The following is a 16,349-nucleotide window of genomic DNA, read 5'->3' as shown; positions in this document are numbered from 1 at the left end:
GTGTAGAGAGGAGCACATACACCAAAAAATAAATAAAATATAAATAATAAATACATAAATATGTAGGTCTCTAATAATTACTCGAATCATGATCTAATCCACCTTTCAACTCAACTGCTTTCAATCTGATATGGTTAAAAGCTTTGCCTAAGTAAATTACACATATTGTCTTAGTGCCGCCTTTTAGGCTTAAAGCTTAAGCATGCACAGCTTTCATACGGAAAGATTTACTTTAGCGAAGACACAACCAAAGCTGAGCTTAATTTGTCGCTAGCTTTTCACCACGCTACCAGCTTACGAAACTCTACAGCAAGTGTAATGTGTAGACTGGAAGTGAATTGAGCTTGGCACAAGCCAAAAAGTAGAGTGTTGCCAGACTGATTAGAATTTCAAATAAAGCAACAAATTTAAGTTAGTTTTAAAAAAATCAAAAATTAAATAAAACCAAACGCATTGTTTTTGTTAGGCAATTTCCCATTTTTTCGTAAGGAAATTTGAGTTTGATATAGCATCTTCAATTGCAGGCAATGTCTAGAGTCTGGCCACACTGCGCTTAGCGAAGACAGCAACCCGGCAGCGCGTGCGCAGCTGCCAAACGATGCTTCGCTGCCGACGTCGAACGTCGCCGTCAACAGCTGTGAATCGGCGAAGGCGGCGAATCGCTCGTCCAGTCGTCCTTTTAGACCAAAGGATGCGATGCGATTTGCGCAGTTTGCGTGCGGTTTTCGGAGCTAAAGGACGCAGCAGCGGCAACGCCAACGGATAAGCCAAGCGCCAACAAATCATTCAAAAAACAAAAAAACAACAGCCGTGAGATAAAACTCCTCAACCACAGCACCACCAACCCGCACTTACCTACCCCACCTTAACCCGTTCCACTCCTCCTATTATTATTTTTTGTTTTTTTTCTTCTCTGTTTTAACAACAAGCAAACAAAATAAAGCCGCAAAAATAAATATGAAAAACTTTTTGAAATGTCCAACGTATAAAAAATTTAATTAACAGTTTGAGAACTTTAATTAATTAAAAAAATTGAAAAAATATTTTGAGAAGCCAAAAGAAAGTTTTGATAAATTCTGCAAACAATTTGAAACGTTTAAAATAGATTGAAAACAATTTTCGAAAAAAATTCTTGTGAAGACTTTAATTAAATTAAGAAAGTTTTAAATATTTCAAAATATATTGAACTAATTTAATATTTTGACTTATTTGAGAAAAAGTTTAAAAAAAACTTTATTAAATTTGAGCTAAGAAAACATTTGTTAAGAAAAGGTTCAAAGAATTGAGAAAATATTTTAAATATTTTTGAAAAATATTGAAAGCATTTGAGATGCAGTTGAAAGCTTGAAAAAAATTTCAAATTCAAAAATATTTGAAAAACTTACAAAAGTTTATTTTATTTATTTTTTTAAATAAATTTGTTATTTTGCGCGCGCGTTTTGTGCTTTGTTGTTGCTGTTGCGGCAGTTGCTGCTGCTGCTGCAGCACCAACAATAGTTGGCGTTGGCGCGTGCTTGTCTTGCCGGGCGTGTCGCGTGTTGCAGCTGGCCAAAAGCCAAGTCTGAGTCAGTTTTCACACCAGCAATTACTTATTTTTGTTCCAGTGCTAAGCAAAACTATTGTGAACTGAGTGTGTGATTGTGGTTGGCACGCAAGCGAGACTCGAAGGCTGCGCAAGGACCCTTGGATTACCTTGCGGGGCCCAAAAGCGAAAATAGAAGTAGAAGAAGAAGAAGGCGCAGCAGCATCTCTTGCCGGTAAGTAAAACAGACTTCATCTTCACCTTCTTATCAAATGAACATTTAAAGAACATTTTCGTTGCTGCTGTTGTTGCTCTCGTCGTTGTTGTCGCTTTGCAGTTGATTTTGCGGTTTTGTAAATGGACAAAGTGCATAGCGTTGGGCAGCTGGCTGGCATTTGCTTAGGCTGCCAATGCTGACCCCAACATTGTTTTTCGCCCAACAGGCAGCGTGATGATGGGGCGGCTGTTTGGGTCCAGAGCAAAGAGCTAACCGCAACCTTTTGCTTGAGGTTGCCTCTGATGGCCGGGGCCAAGGGTTGAAGCTTGAAATCGAATCATTTGGCAGGCTTTATATTTAATTTGCATCGCATTTTCGGGTTTACAACCAAAGACAAAAAGCAATAAAAAGTTCCCTCGCTCCACTTGCGCCACACAAACGACAACAGGAACGAGACCGAAAACGAGAAAATTGGAAAATTGGAAAATTCGTATTTCTATGGCATATTTTGTTTTCATTTTCAATTTCTCTCCCCACTCTCTGCTGCTCTGCCGTTCTGCCTTGCTGTCTCCCTCGCTCGCCTTGGCTCCATCGTCATTTTGCTCTAAACAAATAACTTCACACACTCAGAGCCTCTCGCATTTCATATTCTACTTTCCTTTATCCATTTTTCCTGAAATTGTGAAAATGCGAATTTCCTTTGTTGCGGCATTAAACATTATCGCTTCAGGCCTAACGGCACATAAATCAAAAATTCTCATCAGCTCCTTATTGCCAGCTCAGAACTCAGCTTGACTTTAGTTTGCGTTTCATTTGGCTAATAAAAAAATGCATTTTATTTCGTATATTTTATAGAAGTTTCCGTTTGATTTACCATTTGTTTTTCAAAGACTCATCTGGGCTGAGCCTCTGCGATGAAAGGCAAGCAACAGTTAACGACTTTCGGACTTTCAGGCCACACTTGAGATATTTTCTATTTCATGGAAATATTTATAAAATAAATTTTTTAATTTGAAAACTTGTTTGCTCAAGTGCCAGCCATTTCTCGCCTTTTATTATCTTTATGCTGGCTGCCACTCGCATTGTGTGGAGCATCAAAAAGCAGCTTTAGAGCAAACAAACTTTCGTGTAATTGCTATGGCAACTAATCTTTATTTTCGCTCACATTTTCACGGGCTTTCAATCAGAAGTCCTCAAGTTCTATTCAGTGCACTCTTTCGCTTCAATCAAGAATTGTCGTCCTTTCGAGGCTTAAGCGTTAAAATCTGAATGGGCATTTCAGTATTTAGTGTCCATTTAGGTCTTAAACGGTCAAACCGTTATTTTAATAGGGGCATTCCGTTTTACGTTTGCCACGAGTCAATTATGAAACTCAAATTTTGGGTGAAGAATGAAGAATATAAAACTAAATAATATAATAATAAATTAATAAATATATTCAAAGAATAAATTAATAAAAGTAAAATACATAATAAAATTAATAGAATGATAATAAAAAATATTAAAAAATATATTACAAAGATTAATAAATATTAAATAAAATAGCTTTTTTTTTAAATACATTTAAAGTAATTGAATAAATAAAATAATACAAAAATTAAGTAAAAAAATAAAATAATAAAAATAAAAATACATAAAATAATAAATTTAAGTAATTTCTTAAAATATATATATATATATATATATATATATATATATATATATATATATATTTGTATGAAAAAAATATGAAGTCTTAAGACGAGATTCTGACAGCAGACAGATGATGCAGATACCTTGAAGAGAAACTAAATTGATGCGAGAGCAGCTTATGACTTGATTGTGGATGCTGTTAGAACACTATATTAGATATACTTCATGAGTGGAAACACATTCGTTGGCGAAATGGGAGCGAAAAGGTTTTGTGGAGCTTGCAACTCAATTTACAGGCTTTATTTATGGTCGTTATTTTAACTTCGCTTTGTGCTCTGCACTCGACTTTTCTTCGTCTTCGTCTTGGTCTTCTTTTCATAGCATACTTTGGCGCGTCGTTGCATTACTTTTTATTGCATTGCCCGCAACTGCAACAGCAGCAGCAGCAGCAGCAACTCTCTAGTTGTTGCAGCATATTTCGTTATTTTAAATTTCATTTCCACTCAAGCAGAACTCATTCGAAGCGAAGCGCAGAGGCAAAGGCGAGAACAGAGAAAATAAAATAAAAAAGCAAAAAAGAGAAACGAAAAAAAAAAGGAAAAAGGAGAAAGCAAAATACGAAGCAGCAGGCGAAACGCGCCGCGTTAAGTGCTAAAAGCAGCAGACCATTTTTTATTTTATGCCTTTATTTCCTTATATATATATTTTATTTGTATCTTGAAATTTGTGTGCCAACAAAGAGAACGACGCCCGCCGGCAGCAGCAGCAGCAGCAGCAGCAGCAGCAGCAGCAGCAGCGATAGCAACAGCAACAACAGCAACCGCAGCAGTTGTAGCAGAGTCCAAAGTAAAGCCGCGGCGCTGCAGCCGCAGAAAATGGCCGCAGCAGCTACAGCAGCAGCAGCAACAACAGCGACAGCAGCAACAACACTCACAGCCACAGCAACCACTCAAGCCTGAGCAACTGCAACAGCATATTGAGCGAATGAATGAAAGCGGCGACAGCTGCGACGGCTGCGCGGATTGCTGAAGATGTTGATGAAGACGAAGACGAAGATGCCGAGCAGCCTGAAGTGCAACATGACAATGCCAAGTGCCAACAGCAACAGCAATAGTAAAGGGGGAAATTAAGTGCCAAAGGCAACAGCAACAGCAGCAACAGTTGCAGCCGCAACAGTAGCAGCGAAATCAAAACTAAATTTACATAAGAAAACAAGAGAGCACAAGCAAAGGACGAAGCATAATCAAAATAACAGCAGCAGCAGCAGCAACAGCAACAACAGCAACAGCAGCAACAACAGCAACAACAGCAACAGCAGCAGCAACCGCAACATGGCAGTTGCTACACGTAGCTGTTGTGGGCGTGGCCAGGCTGCCATTGTCCTGTGGTTTATATTGCTGCTGGTCGGCGACAGCAGCAATGGCCAAACGCGAGCGGCATCAATTGCCGCTACAGCGAGTGCAGCAGCAACACAACGTTTGCAATTTGGTGTTGCGGGCGATACGCCCACACTGATTGCAACTACAAAGCATGAGCAACAGCTGCATCAGCACAGCAGCAATACAACAGCAAGGACTGCAACAGCAGCAACAATTACCAGCACAGCAGCAACAGTTGCTAATGCAAACAGCCAGTCAATAACCACAGCAGCGCCAACCACAACAACAACAGCAGCAGCAGCAGCAACAACATTAGCAAATATTGCTAACAGCAACACTTTGAGCACTCACCAGCCGACACAGTCGGTGGATGCGGTGGTGCGGCTGCTGGACTTGGAAATGACGGCTGCACCACCAATTGGCAGTGGACACGATGGACTCAAGCTGACCAAGAAGAAGCAGCTGCAACAGCAACACTTTGCAACGGCAGCAACAACCACCAAGAATATGGAAATAGACACCACCAGCACTACCAGTACCACGAGCAGCACCACCACCCCCACCACCACTCTAGGCAGCAGCACAGAGCCTGAGCTGCTGCCCGTACCGAATGGCTATTTGGGACCCATTTTTATGGGCGAGAAAACGTTTAGTGTGGTTCATCCATTAAAGAAACCACTGGCGCCCAACCACCAGGAGCAGCCACAGCGGCTGGGACATGACGAGACCATTGAGCAGCAGCTGCGTGAGGGACGCATCGTGGAGATTCTGGCACCAACAGCTCTGCTCGAACCGAATGTGGAGAGCACTTCGCAGCGACCGGCAACCACCACCACAACCACCCAGCCGGCTGCACCACACACGCAGTCTGTGTTGTCAACAACAGTCTTTCAGGTGCCCGAACTGCAGAGCAGCACCACCCGACTGCCCATGGCAGCGGCTGAGATTACCGTGGCAGGCCCAGCGGTGCTGGCGGCACCACCGCGCACCGAATCCAAAATATCCGATATACAAATCGAGGTCTATGACTCGACAGTCGATTCGATAGTGGCCTCCACGAATTTCCGTGACACGCAGGGCTACTATCCGCTGCCACAGGAACCAGCGGTGGGCACCACCAAACCGCCCAGCTCGCCCATGACTCAGGAACGCTTTACCCAATACGTAATCGATCGCGCCGATGTCTCCACCCAACCTGCAGCTGGCATGGGCGGTGGCGCTGGCGTGGGTGCCGGGGTGGGCAGACCCGAGCCAGCGGCTATTGAGATCCACATCAACGTGTCGGAGGCCTTCGGCAATGAGAGCGAAGACCTGGAGTTCTCCTATCGGCAGCCAGCGATCAGCGACGTGAAGGGCAACAAGCCCAACGATGAGATACTCGTTGTGGAGATCATTGACAACAGCACCGAGAACATTTCCAGCGCTAGCGCAGAGCACTTGAATCTCAGCTCGATGCTCAGCTATCCGTATCACTCGGATGCCCCACCGCCGGCTGTGCGTCCGCCACAGGATGCCGCCGACGAGCTGTTCATGGCGGATACGAAGGGTGTCGATCGCGGTGGCTTGCCAAGGCCACCACCACCGCCACCGCCACCGCCGCTGCCACGCAAGCCGAGCATCGATCGCGACTCCGATACCATCTTCTATATATCGAATACGGAGGTCAAGGTGGGCGAGTCCCTGCCCACAGCCAGCTCTAACAGCGAGCAACAGCAGCGCAAGCTTCAGTTTGAGAATCAATTCTTTCCCGCCAGCTACAGGCAGGATCAGTCGCAATCGCAGACCCTCTCAGCAGCTACAGCCCGCTATGAGGAGGACATCATACTCTCGCCGCAGCATCACACGGCCGATGCGCTGAAGATCTTGCGCAGTCCCAGCTCTAGTTCGGATGGCGCACCACCGCTCGATGTGACCTATGTAGGTGAATCGGTGATTGAAGTGGAGCAGCAATCGGTGCCACCACAAGTCCCCCTAAGCTCCCAGCAGCCGGACATAATCATACAACCAGCGGTGCTGCCTGATCTGGCAATTGGAGTGCCTGTTATTGGGGAGCTGCCGCCGCAGATAGAGCTAAAGGAAATCGACTATATGCCAGGCGAGCTGATCGGCCAGGGTCGCAGCATCTATGAGAACGACATTGAGAGCAACGGCCTGGGTCTGTCCAATGATCCGGACATCATTGAGAGCTCCATTCAGTATGGCGGCGATCTGATTGATGATGGCGCTGGCGGCGGCTTCGATGGCGTCGAGGGTTCCTATCCATTTGAGAGTCCGACGCATCGACTACAGCAGCAGGATGCAGAGCAGGCGCAACACGGACTCAGCCATCAGTCGCTGAATCATGGCTTCAGTCATTTGCATCGCGAGGAACTGCCCATTGCAGAACTCCTCAATGCCACGCTACAGCAGCACAATGAGAGCATCAAGGGCACAAAGTCTGGTGGTGCATCTGCCATGGCACCACTGCTGCATGGCGAGCGCATGGGCAATGCCACGGCCCTATCCGAGGATCCTCTGGCCAACTACGATGGTGAGCAGAATCTGATGTAGCTGCTGCCACGGCTATCTAACTCAACTTCTTCTTTACTTTACATCTTTACAGGCTTCTTAAATCTCTTTGCCGTTTCGATGGGTCTCATCATAGTCGTTCTGCCCGCCGGACTACTGACGTCCATGTATTGCGCCGTTCGGTAAGTGAATGATTCCTTTGTGCGTTCTGATATGTGAGCTCTATGGCTCAGCTTAGGGGCAAAGTACTTTGGGCATTTCAGCTTCAGCTGCTGCCGCATGTAAGAACTCTTTATGGCAATGCCAAGCAATGTCAGACGGATTAGCTTTTCGAGGGATCCCTCGGCATGCTCAGGCATTGCTCAGCTGCAATGTGCATGAAACTCGAAAATAATTGCGAATGCTCAATGAAGCTGAAAGCACTGACAGGCAGACGGGGCTGGCGGGGCAGATATTGAGAGCCAAATGGTGGCAATTGCTGCAGTAAGCACGCGCAGCAAAGACAACGTAAAGCAAGATGAAACCAGCTCCTAAGCCAAAGCACTGTTTATTTTACAAAAAAGGAGGAAGGCGGACAGCAGGAGGCAAGGCTGAAGGCAAGCCAGCTGCAGTTGCTTTCAAAGCGCCAAAAGGGTTACCTGGTAGCAGCAGCAACAGCAGCTTGGCTTGACTAATACCCACATGTCTTGCACCCACACACACGCTGGCGCAGTCACCATAGAAATAAGCATAATACACATGGGAGACGACTCGGCTGGGTAGGCGTGGCAAATCGCATTTATCAGCTTCATTCTGGCATTTTATTTCTCGCAGCAAATCTGTGACTTAGCCAGAACTTGGGTGTGACGCAATGTCAGCACGCAACATCCTTTCAAGCGAGACCTGCCTCTGCTTCTACTGCCCCCGCAGTTGCTGCTGCCACCCAGCCGCGCACAGCCTCCTGCGATACACATAAATCTCGAGCTTGCCACGTAAATGGGAATTTGTTGCCGTTGCTTTTTATATGCGGGCACTAAATGCCAAACAAAATGAAGGCCATGCAAGGCAAAAGGAAGAGAAACAGAAGCAGAAGCAGAAGCTGAAACAGTAACAGTAACAGGAACAGGAACTGAGTGAAGGGCGGCATGGGCAGGGCGTTAAGATGAAAGCTGCCCCGAAAATCTAAAGGCGCCACAAATCAACGGCGGGCGCGTCGACAGACAGCGCCGGAAGCGGAAGCAGCCCACAGCCCAACAAGGATGGGCTGCGACTGAGTGAGAGGGCAATAGAGACAAGTGAAGATGATGAAGATGGCAAGTGGCATTGAAGCTAACAAGGCGAGAGGCGCCGCCGCCGTCGCCGCCTTCGTCGCCTTGTTGCAAGCCCCAAAGCAAACGCATAAAACGTCAAAATGGCAACCGCAAACCAGTTGCCAGTTGCCAGTTGCCAGTTTCCACAAAAAGGTGCCATACGAGATGAAAGTCGACAAATGCGCAGCGGAAATAAATTTTCGCCTGCCTTTTTATGCCTTGAACACATTGAATATGATGGTGCAGGCAGGGTATATAGGTTGGATTAGCCACCTGAAAGCAGCTCATAGATCAATCTTGGACGTGAGACTTGCACCGTCATCTTGGCTCTGTCGCTTATGCCTTTATATTTTTGTTTTGCACAAAACAGCTGACATAAGTTCAAGCTAACATTTAAGAAGAAAGCTAAAACAAAAAGGGTAGAACAGGGCAGGGTATCTGCTAGTCGAGCAAGGGCGAATGAGGTCCGCATATTTTTTCAAGTTTCCAACTGTGGTCACACACTAGGACCCGGGAGCTGAGGTACGCATGTGTTTGGTTGAGAAAGGAAATTGCACAATAAACTGTCGAGACGAGAAATTAGTTGTGCGTGAGTGTGCGTGCGTGCGTGCGTCCGTGCGTGCGTGTGTGCGTGTGTGTGTGTGCGACAATTTGTACAAATGTTTGCGAAGAAAAAAAATGAAAGAAAAAAAAAACGCACTAAAAACGAGAGTAAAATGCGAAGGTCTCTCAAGTATGCCAAGGGTTGAAGGATGCCTGAGCAGGGGGTAGCCTAAGCAGGGGTAAGGTAGGGGTATAGCGGGTTCGGGGACGCAGATTAGGGATGTAAACAACATTTGCTATTACTCATATGCAACACACCTTCAGTGGCGCTTGTTTTTCATGCATTTGCCAAAGCACTTAGCTCTAAAGAGTGTCATAAGCTCGTTCTTTTCCTGCGTCTGCTACCTTAAGCTCTCTGTGTTGGCTGTCAGCACTTCTAGGGCAGATGGGCAGCACTTAAGTGGGATATCGTAGATGTTGTGGATAGCAATAAACTGCTGTAAATTAGGAAGCTTCAAATAGTTTGCATACAATCGATTTACAAATCCCTACGCATTTCTTAACGCAAGCAGCTTGAGCTGAGTGTTGCATCGTAGCTTTTTACAGCGAATGGGCAGTCCTTTTTTGCATCCTTGGCTTTTCGTTTTTCTTTTTTGTGCACATGGTAATCTGGACTGAAAGGTTTCCTGAGTGGCAGCTTTTCGAGCATTAATCTCTCTTTCATGTTTCTTCTTTACTTCTTGTAAATGTTTCATATTAGATGAGCTGCACTCTGTAGTCCACGTGATTGTTCTTATTGTATGCGATCATAATCTCTTCCCTCGCTCTACTATGGGCCACAATAGTCTCTATAGCTCAAGTAACGAGAATAGAAGTAGAGCTGAGGTGCAGCACTGAAAGGTGACAGTTAGGCTGCCTCTGCACTGATTTACTGATTTACCTAGCTTCAATCTTTTATAAATTACTGGTCTCATTTACAACTGTAAAAATTACCTATTTTATAATATTTATAAGCAACAAACGAGCTGCGCGTCTTAGTGTGGCATCTCTATCTGAAAGGCAAAATAAATACAGCTGGGCAGCACTGCCGCTCTGGCTGCTAAAGCAAATTGGCAGCACTAAGGCAAACATTTATGATTGCCCCACAAAGTAGGCAACAAATTTTGTTGTGCCACCCGACTGCAAATGCTATATGCATAGGATTTTACTTACTTATCTTTAGCTCTTACTCATATTAACTTTCTCTCTCTCTTTCTCTCTTCCTGGCGTTCTCTGTGTTGTCTTTTCTCTTCGCAGTTATTTGCTGAACAAAAATGCGAATTCGAGTGCCGCTGGCGATGACAGCGAGCAGGGCCACGGCCAGGACTCAAAGCATGAGGTAAGTGCCCAACTAGCTGCTGTTGATGATGATGAAGGCAGCACAACAACATATAGTTCACGATGATGACGATGACGATGATGATGACGATGATGAAGATGATGATGAAGGCACAACAGCGAGCAAATGATGAAGTGGTAGAAGAAAGAAGAAACGCGACGAAAAACTTCAAATTTGAAATTCGGAGGCAAATGGCGTCAAGTGTTGGCAACTTTTTGCTGCTTGCCAGGCGGGGTGGCAGCGCCACGCCCACCGCCCATTTGCTGCAAACCTTTAAACAATGGCAAAAATGTTGCGTAAATTTGTGAACATTTCCAGAACGTAATTGAAATGCATTCAAATAGTTGCGGCAACTCGTAAAACTAATTCAAGTTTCTGCATTCTGCTCAGTTGCTTCGTGTGTGTGTGTGGGCGTGTGTGTGGGCGTGTGTGTGTGTGGGAGCGTGCACCTAAAGAAATAAAAACCCTGTGCAATCTGTTACTTTGCAGTCGTTGTCGTCGTCCTCGTCAGTCGCCACCTTCTCGTCGCCATCCCAGCTGAGCAATCAACAGGCGGCAGCTGCCGCAACTCGAAATTCGAGTCCGGAACTGAATCTCAGGCCGAATGCATCACTCATTCGTTCCATGTCCCTGGCGCTGGCCAGCGGGGTGCAGTGCATTGAGTTTCAATTTGAGACGAGCCCCGATATTTTGACGCCCCCATCTACGGGCGCTACCACGCCCACAATCTCTGGCGCCGCCTTCGCGTTCAGCGGTTCCGTCACAAAGATGACGCTCAAAGATAATCATCTAATTGTTGTCACCGAAGAGCGCCATGTAAGTTCAACTGTGAGCAGCCTGAGCAGCTGTTAGTTAACATCTGTCGTCTGTCGTCGAGCTGTTACTTAACAGCTGTTAAGCTGCTTAACTGTTTGTCTTGTCTTGCCTGTTGTCGTCTCCTTACTCGCACTGCCATAAGACTAGTGACGGATACACACTTGATCGCAGCAAGAGTTGTTACCAAATGAACTAGTTCTTTCGAAACTATAGACTAGCTCATTGAACTTTTTTAATATACTACTTTTAAGTGAGCCTTGTGAGCTCAATATTAATCGATAAAAAAGCTGAAACACTTCTTATGAATTTGAACTAGTTCACTAGACTAGTTCAAATGAACGTTCTTTTTAAATTATGATTTTCGTAACATTTGAATGTAAAGTAGAAGCTTACAAATTTACTTTGACTTTAGTGTCTTGAACTAGTTCACTTTTACATTTTGTAGGCATTTGAATATATGACGTAACTTTTTACCAAACTACTTCATTGCTATATACTAGTTATTAGAAACATAGTTTGAAATCGCTCAAAACTTTCGTTGTTAACTTTCCGTAGATTAATACAGCTCACATGAACTAGTGGAACGCATTGCTATAGTTCCGGAACAGAAATGAAACTCTTTCTATGGATTTTGTGTGCATCTCCAGAACTGCATCTACTATTTGAATATCTTTGTTGTCTCTGTCTCTCTTCTTTCTGTGTGTCTTAAACTGCGTCTTTGTCGTAGTATTGAATGCTCGATTGATTGACTGATTGATTGGTTGATGTTGTTGTTGATGTTGTTGTTGTTGTTGATGTTGATGTTGTATTGTTGATATTGCCTGCCTGAACGTCTCTTAATGTTGTACTTTAGCTGGTAACTAGATATAGTTGTCCGTCTCTTTAGCTCTTGAGTACTTTTTGCATATATAGCTGTCTCTTTCGCTTAGTTCTATAGCTGTCCCTTCCTCTGTTCCCGTAAATCTCTTAGCTGTATCTTTGTCGTTGTGGAGTGCGCCAGAGACAGCTGCATTCCATATGTGTTCCGTCTTCATCCCTGTCACTTGATGCATGAGCAGCCTAACATCTTTGGCTGATTATCAGGCTAACCTAGATCTAGTTCTTGTCTCATCAATCAATCTTTGACTAGACCAGAAACTGGGCATCAATCAGACAGCTCTGTCTATAGCATTAGCAAGTGAGCTAAGCGTATGTTTACCCCTCTTCAACATAAAAACTTAAACTCTTCATGTCCGCCCCATACCCTCCCTCCCCTGCGCCCTTCCGACTTGACTGTGATCGATCCTGCGCAAGTGCAGCAGGTACATCTGCTGGGAGTTCCTTTGGCTGGCATCGTTTTATACGAACCTGTCCCTGTGCCTCCCACTCCTGTTTGGTTTGTATGCCAATGAAAATCGGCTGAGAGGTGTTTTGAAGAGGAAATAAAATGTATGTGAAGAGCCGAGCTATCTTTTTCAGCTTTAATTCATAGAGTTTACTTGTAAGATACAAGATTATTATGATGCCGACATTGCTATATATCTCAGCTTTTTACAGGGTATTTTTGACACAGGCTCATAATCAGAATATCAAATTTGAAATAAAAGTTTCCTTTAACACAATTTGATAAACACTTATCGTTTGTACAGGGTAACCACTAGTCGAACAGGCTTTTACAGTTACTTCCAAGTTGTTGACTTGTCGTCCTTTGGGCTTCTTTGCCACACTCTGGCAGCAGTCGAGTGCTAGTTATTTGTCAAGCAGCCCAGCTCGGTCACACCTGTGCACTGTCTCTCTCTCTCTCTCTACACTTACTCTCTCATACACCTTGTGTCTCTCTCACTCTCTCACTGTCTCTCTCTCTCTCTTGTTCTGTATAAGGTGTAAATTTGTTATGGGGCAAAGCATATGCAAATGCAATTTTCGGCACTTTCCGCTTGGCAGCCACTCGATTTGTCTCCTGGCCACTGCTGTCAAGCATTTAGCACTCCTTCCATCTTCAGCTCCAACACTTCTACTCTTCCCTTTTGCCTTGCTCACTCACACTGTGTCTGTATCCGTTGCAAGTGTTGTCCAACTGTTGGCGCTCCGTAGCTGATTTGTCGCTGTTTTCTCTCTGTCTCTTTTTGCCGAAATCCAGGACATTTCGCGCAACGCCCGCGAGACGAAGATGCACACGGACAAGGATGGGGTCTTTGTGGTGGAGGTAGCACGCGGCATTGACTCGAAACAGCCGCCGGACAGCCCCGCCGCTGGCATAGACATCACTGAGCTGCCCTTCGACACTAGCAACAAGCTGTCAACGCTCGAGGAGCGCAGCCTGCCACCCAGCCATGAACAGGTCCAGATCCATGCACCGCCCAGTGATTTTGCCAATCAGCCAGCTGCAGTTGGAGTTGGAGCAGCTGTCGGCTTGCAGCTCATCGAAGAGGAGCAGCTGGTGCCAGATGAGGATCACGATATTGACCGCGAACAGCCCATACAGTCCCAAACCGGTCTCTCCCAGTCTGACTTAAGCTCCACCTCCTCGAGCGACTCGAACAAACGCTACTCCTATGGCAACCAGGAGCTCTATGTCATCGAACAGCCTGGCTATGCCAGCAGCTTGCCTGTGGTGCTTAGCTCACAGCTAGAACTTGGAACTGACAATGTACCGCAAGTGCAGCCGGAACGAATTGTTGAGCAGCAGGAGAAACAGGAGCAGAAAGACCAGCAGGAGCCAAAGAAGGAACAGGAACAGGAGGAGCAGGAGCAGGAGGAGCAGGAGCAGGAGCCGGTGCCAGCACCAGCCGCCTTTGGAAATGTAAACGAAACAGCAGCTGAGCAGGTGACTGTGAATGTCGAGGAGGCTAAGGAGCCGCAGATGAAGGAGGAAGCAGAGAATAGCTATGACAGCTTGATGAGCCTGCCGGCGCCGCCTTCAACCGAGGAGATTAAAGAGCTCAACGATTTTACGCTGATGGAGTCGACTCAATTGGATTCATTGCCGCCACCACCGCCACCGCTCAACGAGACAGCAAATGGAAATGGACCCCAGCATAGCGAGGAGAATGAAAAGCAGCAGGAGGAGGAGGAAAAGGAGAAGGAGAAGGAGAAGGAAAAGGAGGACGAAGAGGAGGAGAACGAGAAGGAAAAGCAAAACGATATCGAGCTAGAGCAGCTGCAGCAGCAAGTCACTAAAGAACAGGAGCAGCAGCAGCTGGTCGAGCAACAACTGAAGCTAGCCAATGGCAAAATTTGCGCACTACCAAACAGCGCTGCAGCCAATGGAGCCGGCAATGGGCAGGAGCAGCCATCCACATTGACGCCGCCCGCTTCGCCGCCCGCCTCGCCGAGCGGCTCGACATTGTGCGCGGGCAGCCTCGCCAATGGCATACATGCGGTGCCCCAGCCCATGGCCGTTGATGTGAACGGTAGTTAAGAAGAACAAGCAGTCAGCAAGTAAGGCAGAAGAGGAAGCAGCTGTAAGCAGTTGAAAAGGTATGATATGCAAGAGTACTCAATATATACTAATATCTAAGCTATTTAGAAATTCGATCAAACTGGTGTTGTTTTTTTTTTTGCAAGCGGTGGGTGCGTGGCCCCACCCGCACACAAACACTACACACACATGTGTGTATGTGGGTGTGTCAAAAGTTTAGGCTAGACTAAGCGTTAGGCAACATAAAATAATCGAAAAAAAAAACCAAACAAAACTGAAATGAAAAATACTAAATATAAAAAAAATGCTAAATGAATTTCAATTTTTCCACTTAACTGTTTGTTGATTTTTCAAATATTGATAAAAAGAAAACAAAATGAAAAACGAAGACGAAAACGAAAAATATAAGAAAAAGCGAAAATAATATTTAAGAACAATTCAAATGCGATTAATATTACAAATAAAACATAATTAATTGTTTGTCTATTTGCGGCTACAGCTATTTCAATGTCTATCTACAAATAACTAACAAATAAGCCAAATACCGAAACCAAATAATATAAAAGCCTCTCTCCACGGTCCCATCTGCCCCTCTACCCCACGCCGCCCCCTGCCCCAAAAAACAATGGCATACAAAATACCCGAAACACAATTAGAGAATGCATAAATAATACATTTTAATTGTTTGCACACAAATTGTTCAGCTATTTATTGATTGCGCATCCTATTATCGGGGCAAATAGCCAAGTGAACTCTGCTGTTGTAAGATATGGAGCTGTCGGGTTTGGTGTGCGAGCTGATTTTGCTGTTAGCTGTGGCAATTCGATATTTTATCCAAATATATTCTAGAAGCAAGACAGTTTTGAATTTGGGTATGGGAATTTAGCTCAATCCTAGCTCTGCTAATAAGTCCAATTATTTTTGCCACTGACCCAGTTAACTCAGCAACAGCACTTTCAAATTCGGTATGCTATCATTTCTAAGTGTCAACGGCCTAAATAAAAATATTTCTTAGAATCAATATGCATTTGGCATAGATAGACACAAACAGGTGGGAAGATGCCTGCAGGGCGCATCTACAAGTCTCGTACTCCGATATTAATTGACATTTATTTTCAATTTTCTTTGTGAAACGTAATCAAATGTGCCGAAATTTATATAGAACAAGACAAGAACACACAATTTACAATAACAATTTATACAATATATAAGAACTTTACTTATACAAATACGATACGCGAGCAACTTGTGTAATCTTTGAACCACTAGCGACTAGCTAATAGTTTTCTTATTGGTAAATCACAAAATAAAAAAAAAACTAAAAACAAAATAAAACAGAGGACTTCAAATTCAGAACAAAGCATGAACTATATATGTATGGATGTACTAAGTATAACTAAGATAAACAATTGAATACTCCGAAAAAATAATAAATAAAGAAATCAACGTAAAGAATTATACAATACAAGCAAAAACAAAACAAAATAACTCTCAAATAGACGTAAAAACTCAAGATTATGGGAAAGCAGAAGAAGAAGAAGAAGAAATATTATAGAACTAAAAGATAAATGATAAATAAATCAAAGGAAATTAAGAGACATACGTGCACTGCAAGTGGTACGTGTTCTTTTTTTTTTACAAGTAGAGAATTATATATGCAATACC

At 44.4% G+C, this 16,349-nt stretch overlaps 1 protein-coding gene across 2 annotated transcripts; it reads left to right on the top strand.

Annotated features, from left to right (window-relative positions):
- The first annotated feature begins 487 nt into the window (after positions 1–487).
- LOC111598145 lies at positions 488–14,965 on the top strand. 2 transcript variants are annotated; one of them, XM_023313216.2, is made up of 6 exons: positions 488–810; positions 1,605–1,757; positions 3,883–7,280; positions 7,353–7,440; positions 10,387–10,468; positions 13,404–14,965. In XM_023313216.2, exons 3-6 carry the CDS (start codon positions 4,703–4,705, stop codon positions 14,682–14,684), a joined length of 4,029 nt encoding a protein of 1,342 aa, XP_023168984.2. In that variant the 5' UTR covers positions 488–810; positions 1,605–1,757; positions 3,883–4,702; the 3' UTR covers positions 14,685–14,965. The 2 variants fall into 2 exon arrangements, with proteins under 2 accessions (XP_023168984.2, XP_023168985.2); XM_023313217.2 differs by having other exon boundaries at positions 3,880–7,280.
- Positions 14,966–16,349: the final 1,384 nt, after the last annotated feature.

The sequence above is a fragment of the Drosophila hydei genome, unplaced genomic scaffold (assembly GCF_003285905.1).
Source record: "Drosophila hydei strain 15085-1641.00,03,60 unplaced genomic scaffold, DhydRS2 tig00000090-arrow-arrow-pilon, whole genome shotgun sequence".
Lineage (NCBI taxonomy): Eukaryota > Metazoa > Arthropoda > Insecta > Diptera > Drosophilidae > Drosophila > Drosophila hydei.
This window is presented reverse-complemented; position numbering and strand designations above follow the sequence as displayed.